The 19,096-nt window shown below is 41.0% G+C and overlaps 3 protein-coding genes across 3 annotated transcripts; 1 reads left to right on the top strand and 2 right to left on the bottom strand.

Annotated features, from left to right (window-relative positions):
• Positions 1-268: 268 nt before the first annotated feature.
• LOC129349171 (piggyBac transposable element-derived protein 4-like) lies at positions 269-5,423 on the top strand. Its single transcript, XM_055011633.1, has 3 exons — positions 269-2,292; positions 3,572-3,726; positions 5,377-5,423. The coding sequence occupies exons 1-3, from the start codon at positions 269-271 to the stop codon at positions 5,421-5,423; spliced, it is 2,226 nt and encodes a 741-aa protein (XP_054867608.1).
• A 761-nt stretch (positions 5,424-6,184) lies between these two features.
• Positions 6,185-9,281, bottom strand: LOC111576025 (arrestin domain-containing protein 3-like). The gene is made up of 6 exons (XM_023281515.3): positions 8,251-9,281; positions 8,081-8,141; positions 7,794-7,965; positions 7,574-7,661; positions 7,233-7,489; positions 6,185-6,682 (listed from the first exon to the last, which is right to left on the bottom strand). The coding sequence occupies exons 1-6, from the start codon at positions 8,507-8,509 to the stop codon at positions 6,554-6,556; spliced, it is 966 nt and encodes a 321-aa protein (XP_023137283.2). The 5' UTR covers positions 8,510-9,281; the 3' UTR covers positions 6,185-6,553.
• Positions 9,282-9,423: 142 nt separating this feature from the next.
• LOC111576020 (arrestin domain-containing protein 3-like) lies at positions 9,424-13,505 on the bottom strand. Its single transcript, XM_023281510.3, has 6 exons — positions 12,689-13,505; positions 12,534-12,594; positions 12,293-12,440; positions 12,085-12,181; positions 10,749-11,008; positions 9,424-10,338 (listed from the first exon to the last, which is right to left on the bottom strand). Exons 1-6 carry the CDS (start codon positions 12,945-12,947, stop codon positions 10,063-10,065), a joined length of 1,101 nt encoding a protein of 366 aa, XP_023137278.2. The 5' UTR covers positions 12,948-13,505; the 3' UTR covers positions 9,424-10,062.
• Positions 13,506-19,096: the final 5,591 nt, after the last annotated feature.

The raw sequence follows: 19,096 nt of genomic DNA on the forward strand, positions 1-19,096 counted from the left end.
GCAAAACGCCCTACAAAGCAGGACATGCATGCAGCTTCTGACGTCTGCGGCCACACTGCGCTACAAAGCCCAGAAAAACCAGGAGCGGAAACAATGAGAATCAAGCTTATAGACGCCGCATAGGTCCACGACCGGCAAGTTTTTTCGAGCAGAGGCTGCAGTTAAGTGCACATCAGTTCATTTCGGATGAGCGGTTCGTGCGAATATTTTTCCACGGTGAAAAAATATACATAAAAAGACTCATGCAGGGGCACTTTAATACCCCGACATGGCGACGGCAAGAAAAGGGAGAGAGCTTTTTACTATTTTGGAAACTAGCGCGGACGCAGAAAGTAGCACGGTGTGCGACAGTCAAGACTCTCCGCTTAATCTTTCGGCCGATGTGAAGTGGTTTGAAATTCCGTACAGAAAGCCAGACTCGGACGAGGAAGACGGAGTGCGGGAGGAAGAAGAAGAGGAGGAGGAGGCGGCGGAGGACGGCGGCGAGGGGGAGAATGGATTCACGAGCACAGCAGCAGCCGCGGCGGAGGCTGCGGACGCGGCCAGCTTCATCGCCGGAGGAGGCTGCAACATAATTCTGGTCACCGGCAGCAACGGGATCAAGCACGACGAGGAGGAGTACGCAGAGGACTGTTATTATTCTACCTCCACCAACTGCTCGGACACCACCTCCAACGATTCGGATATTGATTTCTCCGATTTGGAGGAGGAGGAGCGCAGGAGTTTTTTCAGCTTTGAAGATGACTTGGACGAGGACTGCACTTCTCCGGACTTCTGGGGCGAACCGGACCAGGTCATTGCTATCGAACCTTTCTCCGCTGTCAGTGGCCCTCAGCACTCGCTGGGGGACGATGCTGACACCCGTGACTATTTCCGGATACTCTTCCCAGATTCTCTTTTTGAACACATGGTAGAACAAACAAACAATTACGCCCTCTATCGGCAGAGGAGGAGCGGGAAGTCAGACCCCCACTGGCACCCCACTGATGTGAGGGAGATGAAAGCCTATGTGGGTCTGAATATTCTGATGGGCATCAACCAGCTTCCAGACACTGGCATGTACTGGGCCAGTGACATTTTCATAGGTAATGCAGGCTTCAAAAAAACCATGACAGCCAGGCGCTTTGAGAAGCTCACCCAGTACCTGCAGCTGTGTGACCGAGAGTCAGAACCCGTGTGTGGAGAGCGTGGATATGATGGCCTCTTCAAAATCAGACCTCTGCTGGACGTGGTGGAGAACACTATGTGGGACGCATATGTGCCTAACCGCTGTCTGACCATAGACAAGTGTGCCATTGTCATGAAGGGACGCTTCTCCCCCACCCAGTACATGTCCTCCAAGCCCCTGAGGAAGGGGCTCACAGTGTGGATGCTGTGTGACTCCCGCTCAGGCTACTGCCACCGGGCCAAGATCTACGTAGGCAAACCCAGCGAAGACGAGGCAGCGGCCTGCCTGGGCTACAGGATGGTGACCTCGCTGGTGCGCGGCCTGGAGGGTCAGTACCACCACCTCTTCATGGACAGCTTCTTCACCTCGGTGCCCCTCCTCCAGAGGCTGCTGAGGGACGGCCTGTACGCCTGCGGGCCCACCCAGCCGGGACGCAAAGGTTATCCAGAGGTCCTCCGCCCCCGCAATGTTGGAAAGCTGTCCCAGGGTGAGTTCTACCAATGCCAGCGCGGCAACCTGATCGCTACGGTGACACGGGATGTCAAGGTGGTGAGCTGTCTGTCCACCAACTGTGCCCCCGGGATTGTAGGTATCAGTCCAGGCCGGCAGCAGCGAGAAACAGATGGGGGCGAGAGCGACAGCATGGACGGCTCGGGGTTGTCTTTCGGCGTTCCTCGACCTCTGCCCCTGCTGTTGTACCAGGAGAACATGAGAGGGGTGGACCTCTGCGATCAGCTGAGGGAATGCTACCAGGTGGGCAGGCCGTGTAAGAAGTGGTGGCGCTACTTCCTTTGGTTCTACGTCAATCTGTGCATCGTAAACGCCTACGTAATCCTGAGGGAGAGCAGAGGTGGCACGCCGCCGGCGGGCTTCAACGGCAAGCAGTTCACCCAGCGCCACTTCCGTGTTCGCCTGGCGCAGCAGCTGATTGGTGACTATCAAGGGGCGAGGGGCATGGAGAGGGCGGCACGCAAGAGACACGCAGATTCACCCATAGAGTATGGACATCGCCTGGAGCGCATGTCAGAGCGCTCTCGTCGCTGCAGGAACTGCACCAACAAGGGACTGCGACATGAAAGCGTGTTTGGCTGCAAGATATGCAATGTCCACCTATGCAGGGGAGGGTGCTTCTCTGAGTTTCATAAATAAAATTGAACTGTTTTTTTTTTTTTTGCTTGTTTTTATATCCTTTGTGTAATCAAACTACTTGTGTCAAGGGATTTTTTAAAACAGTAAAACAATTTGTAATTCCAAAGGGTACCACTACAAGTGCACAATATAGTCACACACTTTATGTAGAGCTAGTTTTAGGTTAGAAGTATTATTGCACGTATAATAGAGAAAATAATCAGAGAATCTGTAGATTATTTGAATTAGTATAGAATGTTTTGGCAACTTGCCTTCTGTAACACTGACAGAATTGCCTTGTGTCACTTTTTTATACATTTAAAATATGGTAAGGATTTTATATGAAAAAGATGAAATCAAACTTTTCTGCACTTACAATAGATCAGAAAATGTTTACAATGGGAAGTTTATCTCTCTCCTTTTCCAAAATAAAAACTTCTTGATGATGATCTGAACTGAATCACCCCTTTCTTTCTGTCATTTCAAAGCATGGGAAACATCACAATAGTTAACATTTAAAAGAAAAAAACAGTGTTAGTTGAATGTGAACATTGATGAAATTACACAGCTTCAGCTTTGGTTGCCCGTGTTCCTTCACACATGAAAATCTGTGTGTATCTGGGCCTTCAAGGGGACGCAGCTTGGAGCAATTAGAGGGCAGAAAAAGCCCCTCAGTACTCTCCAGCCAATGGACCTAGGGATGCCATTTCTTTCTCCAACCGCACTACAGACACAGAGCCATCTGTGGCCCTATTACTCTGAGTCCAAACCCAAAAAGTGGTACTTGTCAGTGACGCGATTGTAAAATGACAGAAACATGGCAGAGAGACTCTTTTTGATGGAAGATTCACAGAGGGTGAAGACATTCGCTTGAATGATGTAAAACAGCTTCTGCACAATTAGTCAAATGAGGGTGTTCTGGATCAAAGCTGTTTCTACAGTTCTAAGAATCAAGGACAGTTAAATTAAGAAGTATCGGTGAGTTGCGTTAACCAGAATGTGTGTTTTCTGCACAGCTTTTCTGAGCGTTCAGTTGTTGGCTGGCTGGCTGAAGGCTGTACGTAGGCAGAGATAGGCCGCTTCAGCAGGTCAGACTACCCGTCTCCTGTGTCTCCTTCTGAGGTCTCTCTCTCTCTCTCTCCCTCCTCAGGCTCCGCTTTGCCATCCTACACATTCACACACACTTACACACACACGCAACACTACAACACACTACACACACACACTACACACACCCTCCCTTCCCCTTCACTCCGCTCTCCTGCACTCCCTCAGCCGTTCCCCAGCTGGGAGAGGGTTAGTCAACTGGACGCCCATCCCGCTGATCTGCGGGAGCCCATGGGGAGTTGCCATGGCAACCGCGGCCGATGAAGACAGGGAGTCGCCAGCAGGCCCACATGGTTGTCATGGTACTCGCTCTGGCTACGGAGGTGGGAGGTGCCAGAGGCCACACCTCCCTAACCCTTCTCCAAAACCAGGGGAGGCAGTAGTGTGTGTGTGTGTGTGTGTGTGTGTGTGTGTGTGTGTGTGTGTGTGTGTGTGTGTGTGCGTGTGTGTGTGTAGGGAGCTGGCTGGCTGACAGCCTGCACACTGTACATGGAGCCAGGCTGGTTACCAGGCAGGCTCTGCTACAACACAGCCAAGACCATGACTGCTGCCAAAACTGAACCAAACTGCTGTTCTAGAGGCGTCTTCGTGCAGGTGTTCCTGGGATTAGAGGAATCTGTCACGCTGTGTTCCTCAGCATACCAACCAACCATACCCTAAGTTATTTCTTTTTTCCTGGAGAACATGACTGACACCGCTGCTTTGCAGATATCTTCATGCAGGTGGAGGGGGCAGAATTCGCTAAATCTATGCAGTACACTGCAAAATCTGCATTCTGTTCAATCATACAGCATTTAAACCCTGTATTTTCCATTTTTCCAACATATGTCAAGTGATTTCAATGGCTGTCAGTCTTCCTCTACCCACATAGCCTAGTTATTGTTCTGTCAAAGTTATTACAACTACTTACAATAATTGATACATTAAAAGCCACTTTTGACATTTTATTTAAATCACATTTTATGTTTCCACTCAAATATTAACACATTTCTAACAGACTCAAGTGCCACATGATGACAAGCCAATCGCAGCAGATGTGAGCTGAAATGTGAGTTCAATTTTCCAATTACAAAAATAGCAGTGCGGAGGATATGTACACCAGAACAGTGGAATCTGAAGCCATGTTGGTCACTCTTGTCCTTTTGTATTATTAATGTTGAAAGTGGAACGTTTTTGTTTTCTGTCAATTCTCCTCTCTGGTTTGTGGGCTGACTGTGAAATCGTGAAGCTTTATTTGTGCTGAGTCAGAACCAAACGCTGCTCTCTCTCTCTGGGTAGGTGGGTGTGCTGTATGTGGTGTCACAATAGCCAGATCTAATGTTTCCAGGATGGATCCCAACCATAAAACGCTCAGCTCTCGACATGTTCCCCCTCCTGGGCAAGGAAAGATCTCCGAGTCTGTCAAGAACATGGGCCTGGTTTCACTTAAGCACCACTGGTTGGGAAACACGTACTGTTAGCATCATGAATGTGGCTTTGTTAAATACTTTCCTCTGTTGCAAAATGAGTGCATGGACAAGGACGGGCGTGAGAAACCCCAAGCATCTAATTCTCCGCTCTCTCTGATTCATTGTGTGCCTCTTTGCTGCAACGAATGAATGTTCTAGACGGGCATGAATGTGATGATTGTGAGATGAAAAAGAGACCTCTTAAAATGGAATTGTTCAGATTAATCAGTGGCTCACTGAAAACAACATGTTTGCCTTTTTTAAGGAGTAGTTCAACCCAGGATTCAGATATTCAGCTTTCACTTGTTTACCCCAGTGCAGTGATGTAAAGTAACAACATAAAGTGCACTTTTTTAAGATCTTTATGATACTCCACAACAATTTATAGTCACTAGTTACTTTTCAGAAAAGGGTTTTACATAAATACATAGTAAACTGTGAAATAGAGTACTTTATTAAAATGAAACCATGATTCCTGATCTTTTCCACTGGTGACCCTTTTCAGAAAAACATGTCTCATTTCAGATGTCTGTGAGCTGCTGGGAGTCAAGAAGAAGGCATTTGTCCTGTAAACTTCTCTGTTTGAGGCGCACAGATCTAAATTTCTCCAGCATATCCCAAGAATGCAAAGATTAGAGAATATTATTTGAAATTAAACTGAAGGCAGATTTGTTCAGCAGAGCTCCATATTTTTTGTTCTTCCTTCATCTCTTTTTTCCTTTCCTTTATCGATGGATCGGTAATATCGATAATGCTTCTGCGACAACAAAAAGAATTAGAAGAATTTCCTATGTTTAATGTTAATTACAATAACAATAAAGTCTAAAACTTATCTGGATTAAAAGTGGTGCAAACAGTGACATGTACAGCGTGGGTGTTTGGTAGGTACCAGTTTGATGCAAGAGAAAATAAGAGCAAAGAAGATGAGACAAGAACATTTGGTCTCTTTTCTTGGTTTTTCTATCTTTTTCAACTTTCTAACATTCTACTTAGTGAAAAAGGGCAAAGAAAAAGCACTCATTCTTTAAAATCAGCAGGCATAACTGACATATACTTGAACCAATGTGTTTTTCACATTTTGATATTTGTTCTTTGACTCATTTAAATAGACTGCCAGTCGGCCATTAAAACACAACACAAGACACCTGGAGATATCGGGTCTTTGGGACATACAGTGAAACTGCTGTTTATTTGTGATTTAATTGGTAACTGCTGTAAAAGCTGTCTGTGATCCGACTGGCCTTTTATCAGTGTTGCAGCTGTAATGTCATACCGGCATTGACTTTAACTGGCTGAGGAATATAAAGCACACAAACAACAGGATTCTCTGATGTGTGTAGATAATAGCTAGAGTTTAATACAGTCAAATTAATGTAGTTACTGATATGACACATATCTCCATCTAGTGGACAGGAGAGCACATAGTGTGGAAAGTCACTTGAACTTGCCCAGAAAACAGCCATCATCCATCCACCCCTTATTCCTCATTCGGGTCACGATGTTGCAATGATGTTTAGGCCTATTTATTGACCCCACAGCATTTCTGAGGCGACAGTGCTAACCACTCAACCACCGTGCAACCCCCCAGAAAACATCCACTCATTTAAATACAGTCACACTGAACTGACATAGTTCCTCATGCTTTTATTTTGAATCCCATCAAACAACATCCATGTCCTTCCCTCTTATCTAACGTGTCCTTTTAACTAGGAAGCTTTCGAAACCAGATAGATCTCTTTGGTTTTTGTTGAAGTGGTTTTGGTGAACCCAGCAGGATGACCAGGGGGAGTTTGATTTCTGGGTCTCTTATCAGAGGAGCAGCAAGAGTGACCTTTAAAAAAAACAATAAAAAAAAAAATCTTACTATAATTTTAATACAGTTTTTATCTAAGACTTACATAGATTACTGAAGGTTTTATAAATTCAGGCAAAAAAATGATGAATGAAAGATGAGGATGATGATGCAATAAAAGCATATGTCATTTTACTGAATTTCAAGATTACTTTCCTCTGTCTCTCTATTGCAACACCAGAGTTTCCCGGAAGCTCCAGTGTAAATCTTTTTGAGCTGATGCTATGAGGGAACAGGTTAGGCTGCAATATGACACTGTTGCCTTCATCTACCCTCATTAGTGTGCGGACAAGCCATGAGGAATCTCCCCTTTAACCCTTCCTTCATCTCACTCTTCCTGTCTCTCCCCATCATAAAGCCACTGTGTGGTGCTGTTGTCATCACTCAAGTCTTCCATTTATAAAAGAAGATTAATATACAAAAACAAACCTTATGTTTCCTGAGTTTGTTATTGCTATGATTCAGTGATGGAGTCTCATTAACCTGAACTAGTCTCATTATGCTGGACTTGAGAGTGCAACAGAAGTACCTTAAGTCTGTACTCAAGCTTCATCATGCAGCAGTTGAAGAAGGTAGGAGGGAGCTGTGGAGGGATGCTCAGGATTTTAGTCACAGTCCGACTGGTCTCAGCTGGAACAGAGTCTCCAGTCCCACAGAAGATGTCATTTGTGTGCACCATCCTCTTTGACTGAGCAACAAAAGTCTGCTTCTCACACAAGTAGAATTTGGGTGTTACTGTCCGTGCAGAGCCGTTGATTACTTCCACAGAGATTCCCATTGCCTCACCTGGTTATATTATGGAGAAAAGAAAACTCATTCATGCTTCAGTTCGAGACAATTCAGGAGATGTTCTCAATTAAATCTGCTTACCTTGCATTAATCCCATTTTTTCTGAGGTGGCGTTCATTGTAATCCTTCCAGAGCCATAAAATGTAATCCTGGTCGCATGTTGTTGCTCCTATAATTATTTTTTATAAAGACATATGCTGTCAGAAAGGCAAATCTTAAAATGTTTGCTTGAATTCTGACTGAGATAAGTCATTACAAACCTAAATAGACTCAGGTGGCAAAAACAAGATAATTTTAATACCTTAAGTCCAATGATAATCATTTCTGATTTGGAGGCAAAGGGAAACTCAGACTTGGTCAGAAAAGGGAACTCAGTCTTGGTTTTCTGTACAAGCCAGATTGACTGAGTCAGCTGTGCTCGCAAACTATATGTGATGGTGCCCCATCTCCCTTTATAAGATGAAGGCATGTCTCTGTAAGGAATGAGCCCAAAAGGACAAAAATTACTTTATCTCGCCAGATGGTAAGGAAGTGTTTCTGTTCAATCTAAATTCCACATAAAGGGTGATGTCAGAGTTCAATACATACGTATTTGGAATCACAAAGTTGAATGGATACACATTTCTTCCAGGGCTGATGATTTCTGAGCCTTATAAAAGGAAAACATTTCAAGTTAAATACACATTCAGCAGTTTAATATATTAATCAGATCATAAGCTTCATGCTCATTTTGTTGGCACAAGCAAGACGATACTAACCGTCTCCTTTCTTTTTATCCTGAAGAATAATATGTTCAAAATTAAAGTATTTCTTCTTGTTGCAGTGGATCACTGTGGTTTGTCCTTCTTGTTCACACCAAGTTACTTTGGCTTTTCCTTTGGCTTTGACCACAAAACTCTGCACTTTGATTTCCTTGCTGGTCACCACTGTCACTTTTCCAGAGAGGATGTCACCTGGCGAGAAGGTGCCTCGGTCATTCACCTTATCGTACTCCACTGAGAGATGCTTCACAGTCATGATAATACTGCATCAAACAGCTTCCCAGAGGTTGTGAAGTAAAAGCAAGAGAGTTCTCCTTTAGTAAGTGATAAATCCAAAAAAATTTACCACAAACCGGTTTGAATTGCTCCACGGTGGTGTTGCTATGGGGCTTTTCGTTGAAGGATAAGGATGCTGGTGAGGCAGCCATATGCACTGCAGTGGTAGACTTCTCCAGAGCCTGTATCTGTGTCACACATGGTCACATGATCCAGCCTGCAGGTGTCACTTTCCCACAGGTAACTCTAGCCAGCAGGCTTGCAGGCTAAATTAGGCTAAATGAATGAACAGTGTGCCATACTGTATGTGTGTTAATTCATTTGTATTCTTGAGTGAAGACTATCAATAGCAATGCCAAAACTACTGTACATTACAGCACTGCATAATTCATACACTGTGCGCTATCAGTATACTGCATAACATTATGTTTATAAGATGACTTTAGTCTCTCTAAATCATGAGACAGCATAGAAACACGAGGCAGATACTGACACTGACTCAGATCTCATTTTTGTAAAATGGATGAATAATACAGAATGTTAACATAAAAGGAATACAACATTCATGATGCAGATGTCTTTAAACACTATATAATGTGGGCATATAATAGGAAATGCAAACTAGTATGTAGAGAATATTTTTTTTGCCCAGTATGGATAAATTTATGCTAGATTTATGCTAAATGAAATTACATTTGCTTTAACACAACTAACGCATTTACAGTCAGGACACTATCTATCTATCTTGTACACACACACACGCACACATGTATTTGTAGCTAATTTGTAGCAGCAAACTTCAAATGTTACAGTAAAGCTACAGTAACTTACAAATGTTCCTACTGAGCATTATAATTACGGTGATTCTGAGCTTATGAAAAAGTCAAAGTCGACTTAAAGTGAATGACTTTATTCGCAATGACTTTGCAATTTGGTCAACAAGCAATTTCTGAAGCAACAATCTAAACATGAACAATTAAAAATTTGAAAGACAGACAATTATTCGTCTGTTACATAAACCTAGTACAATACACTTTATGTGCAATTGTTCTACGACATTAGATTAATAAAATATTGCCAACCGAAATAAGATAGAAGAAATAAGATTACTGATATTACACATTAAAGTTAACAATTATTGGGCAGTACTACTTCATATATGGAATAAAGCTGTATAAACCTCTTTGTGGCTCCAGAGGGAGCTGCAGGATATCTGATAATTGCCAAGTTAAGTCATCTTGATCTGGGGGTGTGGCGTAACAAAGAGAAGGTGGCCAGCAGCTCAAAGATTTATTGGCCATAAAATTGCACATGCGAGTCTCGAAACATGCTGTTGATTGCTGTACTGTATTGTGGATAATGTAGGCTTTGGCAAGGAAGAGGAGTTTGTGGAGTGAAAAGGATGATCCCCCTGGTTGATTGAGAAGCTGTACAAAACTGTCCACCTTGAGTCTGATAGAGTTATAGACATGTGATATCATAATGATGGTATATTCTTTTAAGGCAGGTATTTACAGAGCATTTGTATACTTGTCAGGAGGGAGGGAGGGAGGGGTACCCTGCGTACGCTCCGTAGGGAGGAGGGGGATCCATAGGCGAGGGTACTCCACGTTGGGGAGCGGTGTTCCACATAGCTTGAGGCATTGAATGTTGGGGTGTGGTGCTCAGTGGTTGCTTTGGGTTCCCAAAAGCTTCAAATCCAAAAGAAGACGTGGCAGCAGGTCGTTGCTTTACATTTGAAAACTCAGGTAGGACCACTATAGGGATTTTAACCTCTGGGTCTGTAGCATATTTGATATCCAGTTGGATCTGTAAAAAATAAATAAATAAATAAATTTAGGTTCTTATTTCATCACAAATGTTGATTTTCATATTTGGAAAGTTTTCATATGAAGCTAGTTCAAGTCAGTTGCACTTTCTTTTGTTTCTTATTCCTTTGTGTTGTCACTAGGCACCCCCTGTGGACAGTTTTCTCTTTCTAGACTTTGAGTACCTTTGTTTAGAACCACTGAAATGAGGAAGTAGAAGCGAGGAATTTCCCAGGAGAGAGATAGTTTATGTCAGTGTTTGACTTTTATGTCACAAGCAACAGAAATATGAGACCTCATTTACTAACTGAAAGTACAAATAAGACATTTCAAATTAGGAAAAAAAATGTCTTCTATCAAAGCAGTAATCATGCATGTAAACAAAAGAATGGTTCTTATAGTGTATTTTACCTTCAGCCTGTATTCCAGCTTGATGATGGCACAGTTCAAGATGGAGGGAGGCAGTTCTCTGGGGATGGTGATCACCTTGGTCACAGTTTTTTTGCCAGAGGAAGCCTCAACAGCCTCAGCCTTCTCCTTCAAGATCTCATGCGTGTTTACTCTCCTTCGACCTTGGGCAAAGAAGCTTTTCTTCTCGTACAGTATGAATTTCGGCTTCACCGCACGACTGGAGTTATTGGTGATTTCAAGTGTGACTTCAAGAGGGTCACCTGGAAAACGGAGAAAGCTAGTCACCAAATACACAAAGACACTACTTTACATTCAGAGAATAAATCTTTACAGGAGTTAAGGATGGATGGATCTTATAAACTGTGCTGAAACTAAGGTAACCCAATGGTGGAGTGGCAAACCTGACTGACCAGGGCTTTCTCCTGCACTCTTTTCTTACATTTCCTGTCTGATTTCACTTTGACAACCCTAATAAAGGCAAAAGTCCCAGTAAGCAATACCCTTAAAATGTGCTAAACAAAAAAAAAAAAAAACTTTCTAAAAGATAATCACAAAATTTGTGCAGCTGCACCACTTCCCCACATGTGGCTGGACAGATTAATGACAGAAACCCAAGTCACCACATTCCATGTACAAGAATAAATATTACCAATAACTGTCTTTTTCATCTATATTTCTACTAAGGCAAAATCATACAAAATACATACTATGGGATTAAAGCTCTGGTGCTGATTGGTTTGTCCCAGTGATGTAAGGTGCCAGATATAACCTTGTTCTTTCCATAACTTGTTGCAAAAACTATAATGATTAAACAGTCATATAGACCCCAGACACTACATTGTAATTTAGCTGTAGACTGGACAGATGAATGCATCTACATCGGGAGGTTCCATCATTATGGGTCACATTATGGTTTCACTGGCATCACTCTCAGTATCCTGCTGGTTGGCCCCATTTCCCGTCAGAATCTATTCAGGGCCTCTGATACAAACTAAAGAGGCATTTTGACAGCTGCAGTGGGGATGGCTGTAAATGAAAGTGTCATCTTCCTATAATGATTTACAGCACAAACTCAAAACTAACCAATATCGCTAGGATGGATAGAGCAATGCAGAAAAAAATAAATATTATTAGCTTTTCAAAGTTTGAAACACTGGTTTTCCGTCTTCATATACTTTAGGTAACAGAGAAGGGAGGAGTGCAGGGCCTAACAAACATTTCCTGGATTAAATATGTCAGCAAACATCATTCAGCACCTGCTTTCCAATGTAAATAATAGCGGCCTGAATAAGGAAACTCAATGAGTCAGTCTTCCGCACCTAGCTAAGATACTTACCTTGTCTGTATCCCATCTGCTTTGTATGGACATCCAGTGAGACGTTTCCAGAGCCAAAGGCTCTGACGTGTTTGTCCTTGCAGCCATATTGAGGGTCCTGAATAGCAAATCTACATGTTATATTAATGTGGTAAGATCTTGAACTCTTTTGCATAAACTGTATCAATTACTTGATTAAATGATTGTATTGTTAAAGATGATTTCTTACCATAAGTCCCGGGATATCCATATCTGCTTTGGACACAAATGTGAAGTGGGCTTTGGTTTTTTTTGTTAGCCTCATTGACTGTTTAAGCTCTGCCCTCAGCTTATGGACAATTTTGCCAATGGAGTGTTTAAAACTTGATGGGAGTTTCCTGTGAAGTGCAATAACAGAAAAGGTAAATAAACCGAAAAGGAGTAATGTATGAATCTAAAAAAAACACAACGTTTAGGTCAAAAATAGGTACCTGTCAGGAATAGTGAAGGTAAAAGGAAATACATGTCTTCCTTGTCCAATGACTTCAGTACCTGGAAAAGAGATACTTATGTTTAGTCTGGTACATATTTTTAAAAAGTATACAAATGCATATTAAAATAAATAACTACTGATGTAATACTTTACCATCTTGTCTTGATTCTCTCAAGATGTGCTGTTTGACCTCGTAATATTTCTCATCAGACCAGTAAACGTGATCACGACCTTGCCCATAGTGCTCATGCCAGCAAACCCGAGCTTTTCCTTTAGCTATAAAAACAAGCTCTTGGATTGTAGTTTCTTTAGAAACCTCTACGATGATTCTTCCATTGATGACATCTCCATTTGTGAAAGAGTTTTTGCTGTTGATGGCATCATATTCAATTGAGAAATTTTTGATGGTCATTTTCAACACAAAGAAAGAAAAGAAAGTGGAAAATTAAAATCTCCTGTTAAAAACTAAGGTGAAACTCAAGCCCTGTAAGCTCTGTTCACCTGCTCAGCACCGTTTATATCTAGGCTGAAGAAAGCAAATCCTGTTGAACCGGTTTTTCTTGTATACTTTTTGTACTCAAAGGTGCCACCCACTCAACTAGACAAAACATTCAGCCCTGCAAAGCCACTATGACTTAACAGATAATGGAAAAACAACAGATTCAATCGAGAAACCAGCATGCTCTCTTGAAAGTCATGCTAGTGGGAGGAGATTATTACTGGTCTTTCATTCCATATCACATGCTTCCTTTTGTCATTGTGTCATCTGACATATTTTCCAGCAGTGCCAGCCAAATCTCTATTCGTTATATATTCTGTATATGTTTATTTAATCCAAAGAAAACAGAAAGCAGTTGAAGTAAGGTGCAGGACAGCTACAACTTTCCAAAGGAAATTTTTTTTTTTTTTTTTTAAAGTGAAAAGAGGGTGGGGCAGTGTGTTGTGAGTAATTTTCCCTCGAGAAACAATCATAACTTCCTGCATTTTCACTTTTAATTTATGCAAACAGCATGTAAATAATATCAGGTTTAGTATCAGGTATAATAACATGCTATACAATGCTAAAATCATCAGCATGTCTTACAATTAAATACATATTTCAGACTTTTAGTGCCTGTAAAACACATTTTCATATCCTATTAAACAAGACTTGAATGCTCTTTGTTTATATTTTTATGTTTTTAAAGTAATTTGTTGTCAAAGATTCACTTATGAAAAGCAACATTTGCAAAAAGGAACATTGAAAACAAAATTAGGCAATAAAATGAATGAGTAATTTGAGATTAGTGAGGAAAGTGGAGCCCATGTCCTGTGAGCTCAGGGCTCACAGACCAGACTAGATAGATTTGTTTATAGATATAGATAAGGATAATGATATACATAAAACCACAAATGATGTTCATATTGTTGTGGCAACATTGCCATCAAAAAAGTTCCTCAGGTGTTAGGGGTGCATGAAGACTCTTTTGTTCACTCTTGCAGCCAACAGCAGAACATTGGCTGTGCTTTACTTGTGGCAGAGACATTTCAGAGATGACAGAAGCAGCTCTAGAATGTTACTTACTCACAATAACACACCAGAAAGCAGCACAATGAGGGGACAGGATTGTGCAAAGTCTAAGTGAGACAATTCTTGGTCTCCTCGGTTGGAACATAGCAACTCAGGAAAACTACACATTTACAACAACCACAAACACAATAAAATGGATTTATGCCATGTGGGATCTTAAACTTGATCAAGACTATATATGCATACGTGTTTTTATAGGAGGAATAACATTGTTATGCCATATGTAGCTTGAGTATCTGAAAAACGCAGGATTTTCTCCAAAGATAACATACCAGTGCACTTCACACCCAGTAACACTATGACACCACAACTGGTTCACCCAAGGATTAAACAACAACACACAAGAGGAGCAACTTTGTATACGCAGTCCAATGCAGCAAACAGTTCTCAGACTTGTACATATGGGAGGCTAAACAACAGCCTCACAAGCACATGGCTCAACACAGGAGCAGACAGATGGTTTGAGAAAGGAGTAAAGAAAGCCATCTATGTCAGACTGGAACAGCCATCTCTATCACCATGATTGCTGTCGTTGTTTATGAGTCACCCACTCATCCAGCTGAGCTATCTGGATGCCCAGAGCTCCTGGTTTAACAACAATTCACACCTTGAGTCATGAAATGTCTTCCAAGTACCTACAAGAGAAGTCCACTCCTATAGTTTTTTATATATCAAAACAGAGGGGAAATAAAATCTTGTTTCAGGAAAGTGGCAGTGTCCCAGACTCCACATCCCCCACAGTGTCAACACAAATGATGCCTGGAATGTTCAAAGTTGGCGAATGGAAATAATACTCACATGCCAAGAACAGTTTGATCAGCTCCTGAGACAGCAAAGAATACCTTCCAGTAAATCAGTGTAATTAACTTAACTGACACAATGTTGCTGTTACTCCAGATAATGCACAACTATGAACAGCATTCATTTGGAAATAACTTTTGTGGATGCTGTTAAAAATACTGTAAACTGCCCATGGTGTTTGTTAAGTGAGCTACAACATTTCCGGGATCCCACAAAGCTGCTGAACGTTTCAGATATGTTTCTTTGAATTTTCTGAACTCAACTACGGTAATGGTATTTCATTTACTCAAACCCTAGGTGGCAGCATAAGCTCATGGGGAAAAGATCTCAAATCTCACAAAAAAAAACAAAAACAAAAACTAGAACTAACTGCACGGCCACATCAAACCATAAACATACCTTATCAGCATATATGAATTCGACGACATTTTGTCATTTCAGTCAATCATTTGCTGTTTAGTAACATTTTCAGACAAAACCAAGGAAGAGGTCAATTTTCAAAATATTTAATAGGTTAATCATTCAGGTTGACCATTTCTCACTTGTTTTAGCAGTGATATGTTTAAAAGATCATTAACACAAATCAAAAGACAAACAGAGTATAAGCCATGTTACACATATGTAAAATAACCACAAAAATGAACTGCTGGTAACCACTGATTTGAAAAGATGAGATATTTTTCCTAATTATGACCACCCAGTGGTTTTAACATCTTTTAAAGAATACATTTAGAGAAACAATAAATCAATCCAACCTGCTTTATGTTTATGAAATGAGAAAGTGATTATTTATTTCAAATTCCTCCGTTTAGTCGCACAGACAAATGCTCCTTATAAAGATGTCTTTGCAGTCCTGTCACTAAAAATTATTACCAAAACCCATCAAAGGAGGATGCATTCTATATGCTCCATAAGGAGGAGGCTCAGTGCTGGGCTGCTAATTTCGGGTTTGGATTTCCAAATGATTCAAATCCAAAGCCAACCGCAGCAGGTGGAGCCCTGATAGGTCGGCAGGATGAAAATAGGAAATTTCATCTCTGGGTTTGTAGCATACTTGATGTAACCAAGTTAGGACTGGTGAGGGTCTTCTGGTTTCTTTGAACACGGAACCGACAACACCACCTAGGGACTTTCACCCTAAGAATGTTAACAATCCTGCCTCTCAACAGAGGGCTTCCCCTACTAAACACAGGTACGTGCACAAATGAATACAGAGGCGTGTATAGAAAAATATAAATACAATTTTTATTCTGGTACAAAAATATGTTCAGCACACACACACTAATGTTAATATAAATGCAGTTATTAAAACTGGAAGTCACACAGGCCCTATACAGCTATGGAGGGGAGAAACCTGATTACTGAGCCAGAGAACACAGCCACAACAACCTAAAGATAAACACACACACGGGGAGAAAACAAAACTAAACTCGAACCAAGCAAACTGAAACAAAACAACTACAAACTAAAAGAAAGAAACAAAACAAACAAGCGGAAAGACAATGCAACAAAGGAAAACTGTAATGAAACAAAGAAATGTTTAACCACAATCAAGCAACAGAACGATAACAACAAGCATAAACAAACATTTTGGTTACCTCGGATGTCCGACGCTACACGCGCATGACGCCGCCGATAAGCAGAGACACCGTCAGCAGACTCTGCCCTGCAGCCACAGAACACTGGTCTTAAAAGAAGAAACAATATTAATACAAAATCTAAAGCTTACCAGTGTTTCACGTGCTGCACAGCGCGTACCTGTCCAGGAGTGTTCAGGTGTATACTGGAGCTACGTCCGTCAATCAATTTGAACCCCCTGCTGCAATGGCCAAACCAATCATTAGTTCCCCCCCAGCTGTATGGCATGAGGGCTAATCAGTAGGTCACATTGACATCGAGGTAGACCTGTAAAAAACATTGTCTTTATGTTGGTGAATTTCCAGGAAAACTGTAATTTGTATCTCGAGGATAATTCAGTTGTTTTGCCAAGATGTAAAACAAGATGTGTACCACCTGTGAAAAACATTGCCCTTTTGTTGATGAATTCTATATTATCTCCAGAAAATTTGTATTTGTTTTTCTGGAGTATTGTTCAGTTGTTGCAACAAGGTGTTAGTAGTTTAGCACGTGAAACTCGGAAGCTGTTTCTTTGCTCAATTTATCAACCTGCTAAGTGCGTATGAGAACTTGTCACTGTTAAGCTCATTTAGGATTTGATCTTTTGAAATTCATATTTTTCTTCTTGTGACAGGATGAGTTATCATGTAAAAGAGAATTACATACAGACTGAGGAAGTCACCCAAAAAAACATAGTCACACTAATATCATCTTTTAATTAATTGTTTTACAGAAATGACCAAACAATCCAGGATTTATTGTGGATATTTGCTCTAGAAGGGCAACCTTTGAACTGCATATTGTTTATCAAATACTATATTCTCACCTTGTGTGCTTAACCAGCTCCTTAAGCAAACAGTGTGAACAATGGCAACCGGGTTTGTTCAAAAGCAGTCGACGGTGAAATGGGAAACAGACACAGCTTTGAATACTGCAATGCTAAACCTGTGTTTAGAAACCAGACAGCACTCAGAAATAGTAACATATAGTATCGTGTCACCTTTCATACATTGAAATCATAATTAATATTAGTTGTACCACAAAAACAAAAATATTGCCCAATCCAAGTAGAAGAGTGTTCTAAAGTTTTAAAACGGTTCTCCAAAAATAACTGAAAAATACATTTTTGAATACAGGCATATAGCATCTTTTTCTGACAGACACTTGTCTAAAACCTTAATTGTAGCCTGATTTAGCCTTTTCTTTACCTCTTTTGATGTGTGTTTGGGGTCATTATCTTGTAGGAACACCCTGCTGTGTTCAAGACTGAATGTTCTGACTGATGATTTTAGGTTTTCCTGAAGAATGTGAAGGTATTCCTCCTTCATTATTCCACATACTTTGTGTAAAGCACCAGTTGCAGTAGCACCAAAATAATCCCTGAATACAATACTAACACGACGATGCTTGGCAGTAGGAACTGTGACTTTCTTGACTTGTTTAAGTCAATTATTTGATCTGTGCTGAGGTCTTCTGATGAGTGTTTCAAATGGGCCCTATTTAACTTGCCTCAGAGGAGTCACCAGATGCAGTCAACAGTGATCACTCATGAAAGGTAAAGAGGCCAAGCCACTAACAAATTTAGATTAACAGAACTTTCTACATCCCCAATAATCACACTCAAAGTAGATAACTCCAAGTGCTGTATGCGTATTTTCCAGAAGACTTACTATAAATTACTATTATTGTGCTTTTGTAACACCATATTGTTTCAGTGATTCCATCATAGAAAATTAAGAGTCATAGGACTCATTGGACACCCAAGACTGCCATAACATACACAGTCTTTGCAAGTTAGCATAAATTTTTGTCACAACTGTACATGTACTTTAACTACCTGAACAGAGTCTAGCTTGTGACAATAGTCTTGAAGGCCAAGTTTATTACTAATGGAAAACAAAGCAGGATAATCCATTTAGATTCCTTGAAAGTGTTTCCAAATCAATCATGAGAACAAATTTACCTTGGAGTACAGTTGCATCCATAATAAAAAAAAAAAATGTCAAGAAATTGTCACATGCATCAATCAGGTCATTCTCAAAAACTGAAGGACTGTGTAAGAAAAATACTAGTGACGGAAGTCCACCAAGATACCTATGAGTCCTCTGAAGGAGTAACAAGCTAATATTCACCACCATACTTCACGGTGGGGAAGGTGTACTTGTGATGATGTGATGTCATGTGATGACCCTCCCTAATGTCTTTCTTGCATGAAAGGCAATAAAAGGGTACTTTCAAATTTACAGCAGGGTGAATACTTCTTTACAGAAACTTTGCATAGGGTTGAAGTTTTGGTCGATTTTCTTTTCCAAATTGAGTATCTAAGGAATGACAAGTTTTCTATGCAGCAAACCTCTCTGAGACAAATTTGTATTGTGTATCAGTCACACACATCTCAGTAATCCTGGTTGTGTAGCTGCTTACCCTGAGTCTGTACTCTACTTTGAGGCTACAGCAGTTGAGGATGCAGGGCTCCACATCATGGGGAATAGTGATGACCCTTGTGATGTTTTCATTAGAAGATAGAGGGATGTGGGATCTCCCACCTCTTTAAAGGGGTCTTTAGTATTCAG

This window comes from Amphiprion ocellaris, chromosome 6 (genome assembly GCF_022539595.1).
Source record: "Amphiprion ocellaris isolate individual 3 ecotype Okinawa chromosome 6, ASM2253959v1, whole genome shotgun sequence".
NCBI lineage: Eukaryota > Metazoa > Chordata > Actinopteri > Pomacentridae > Amphiprion > Amphiprion ocellaris.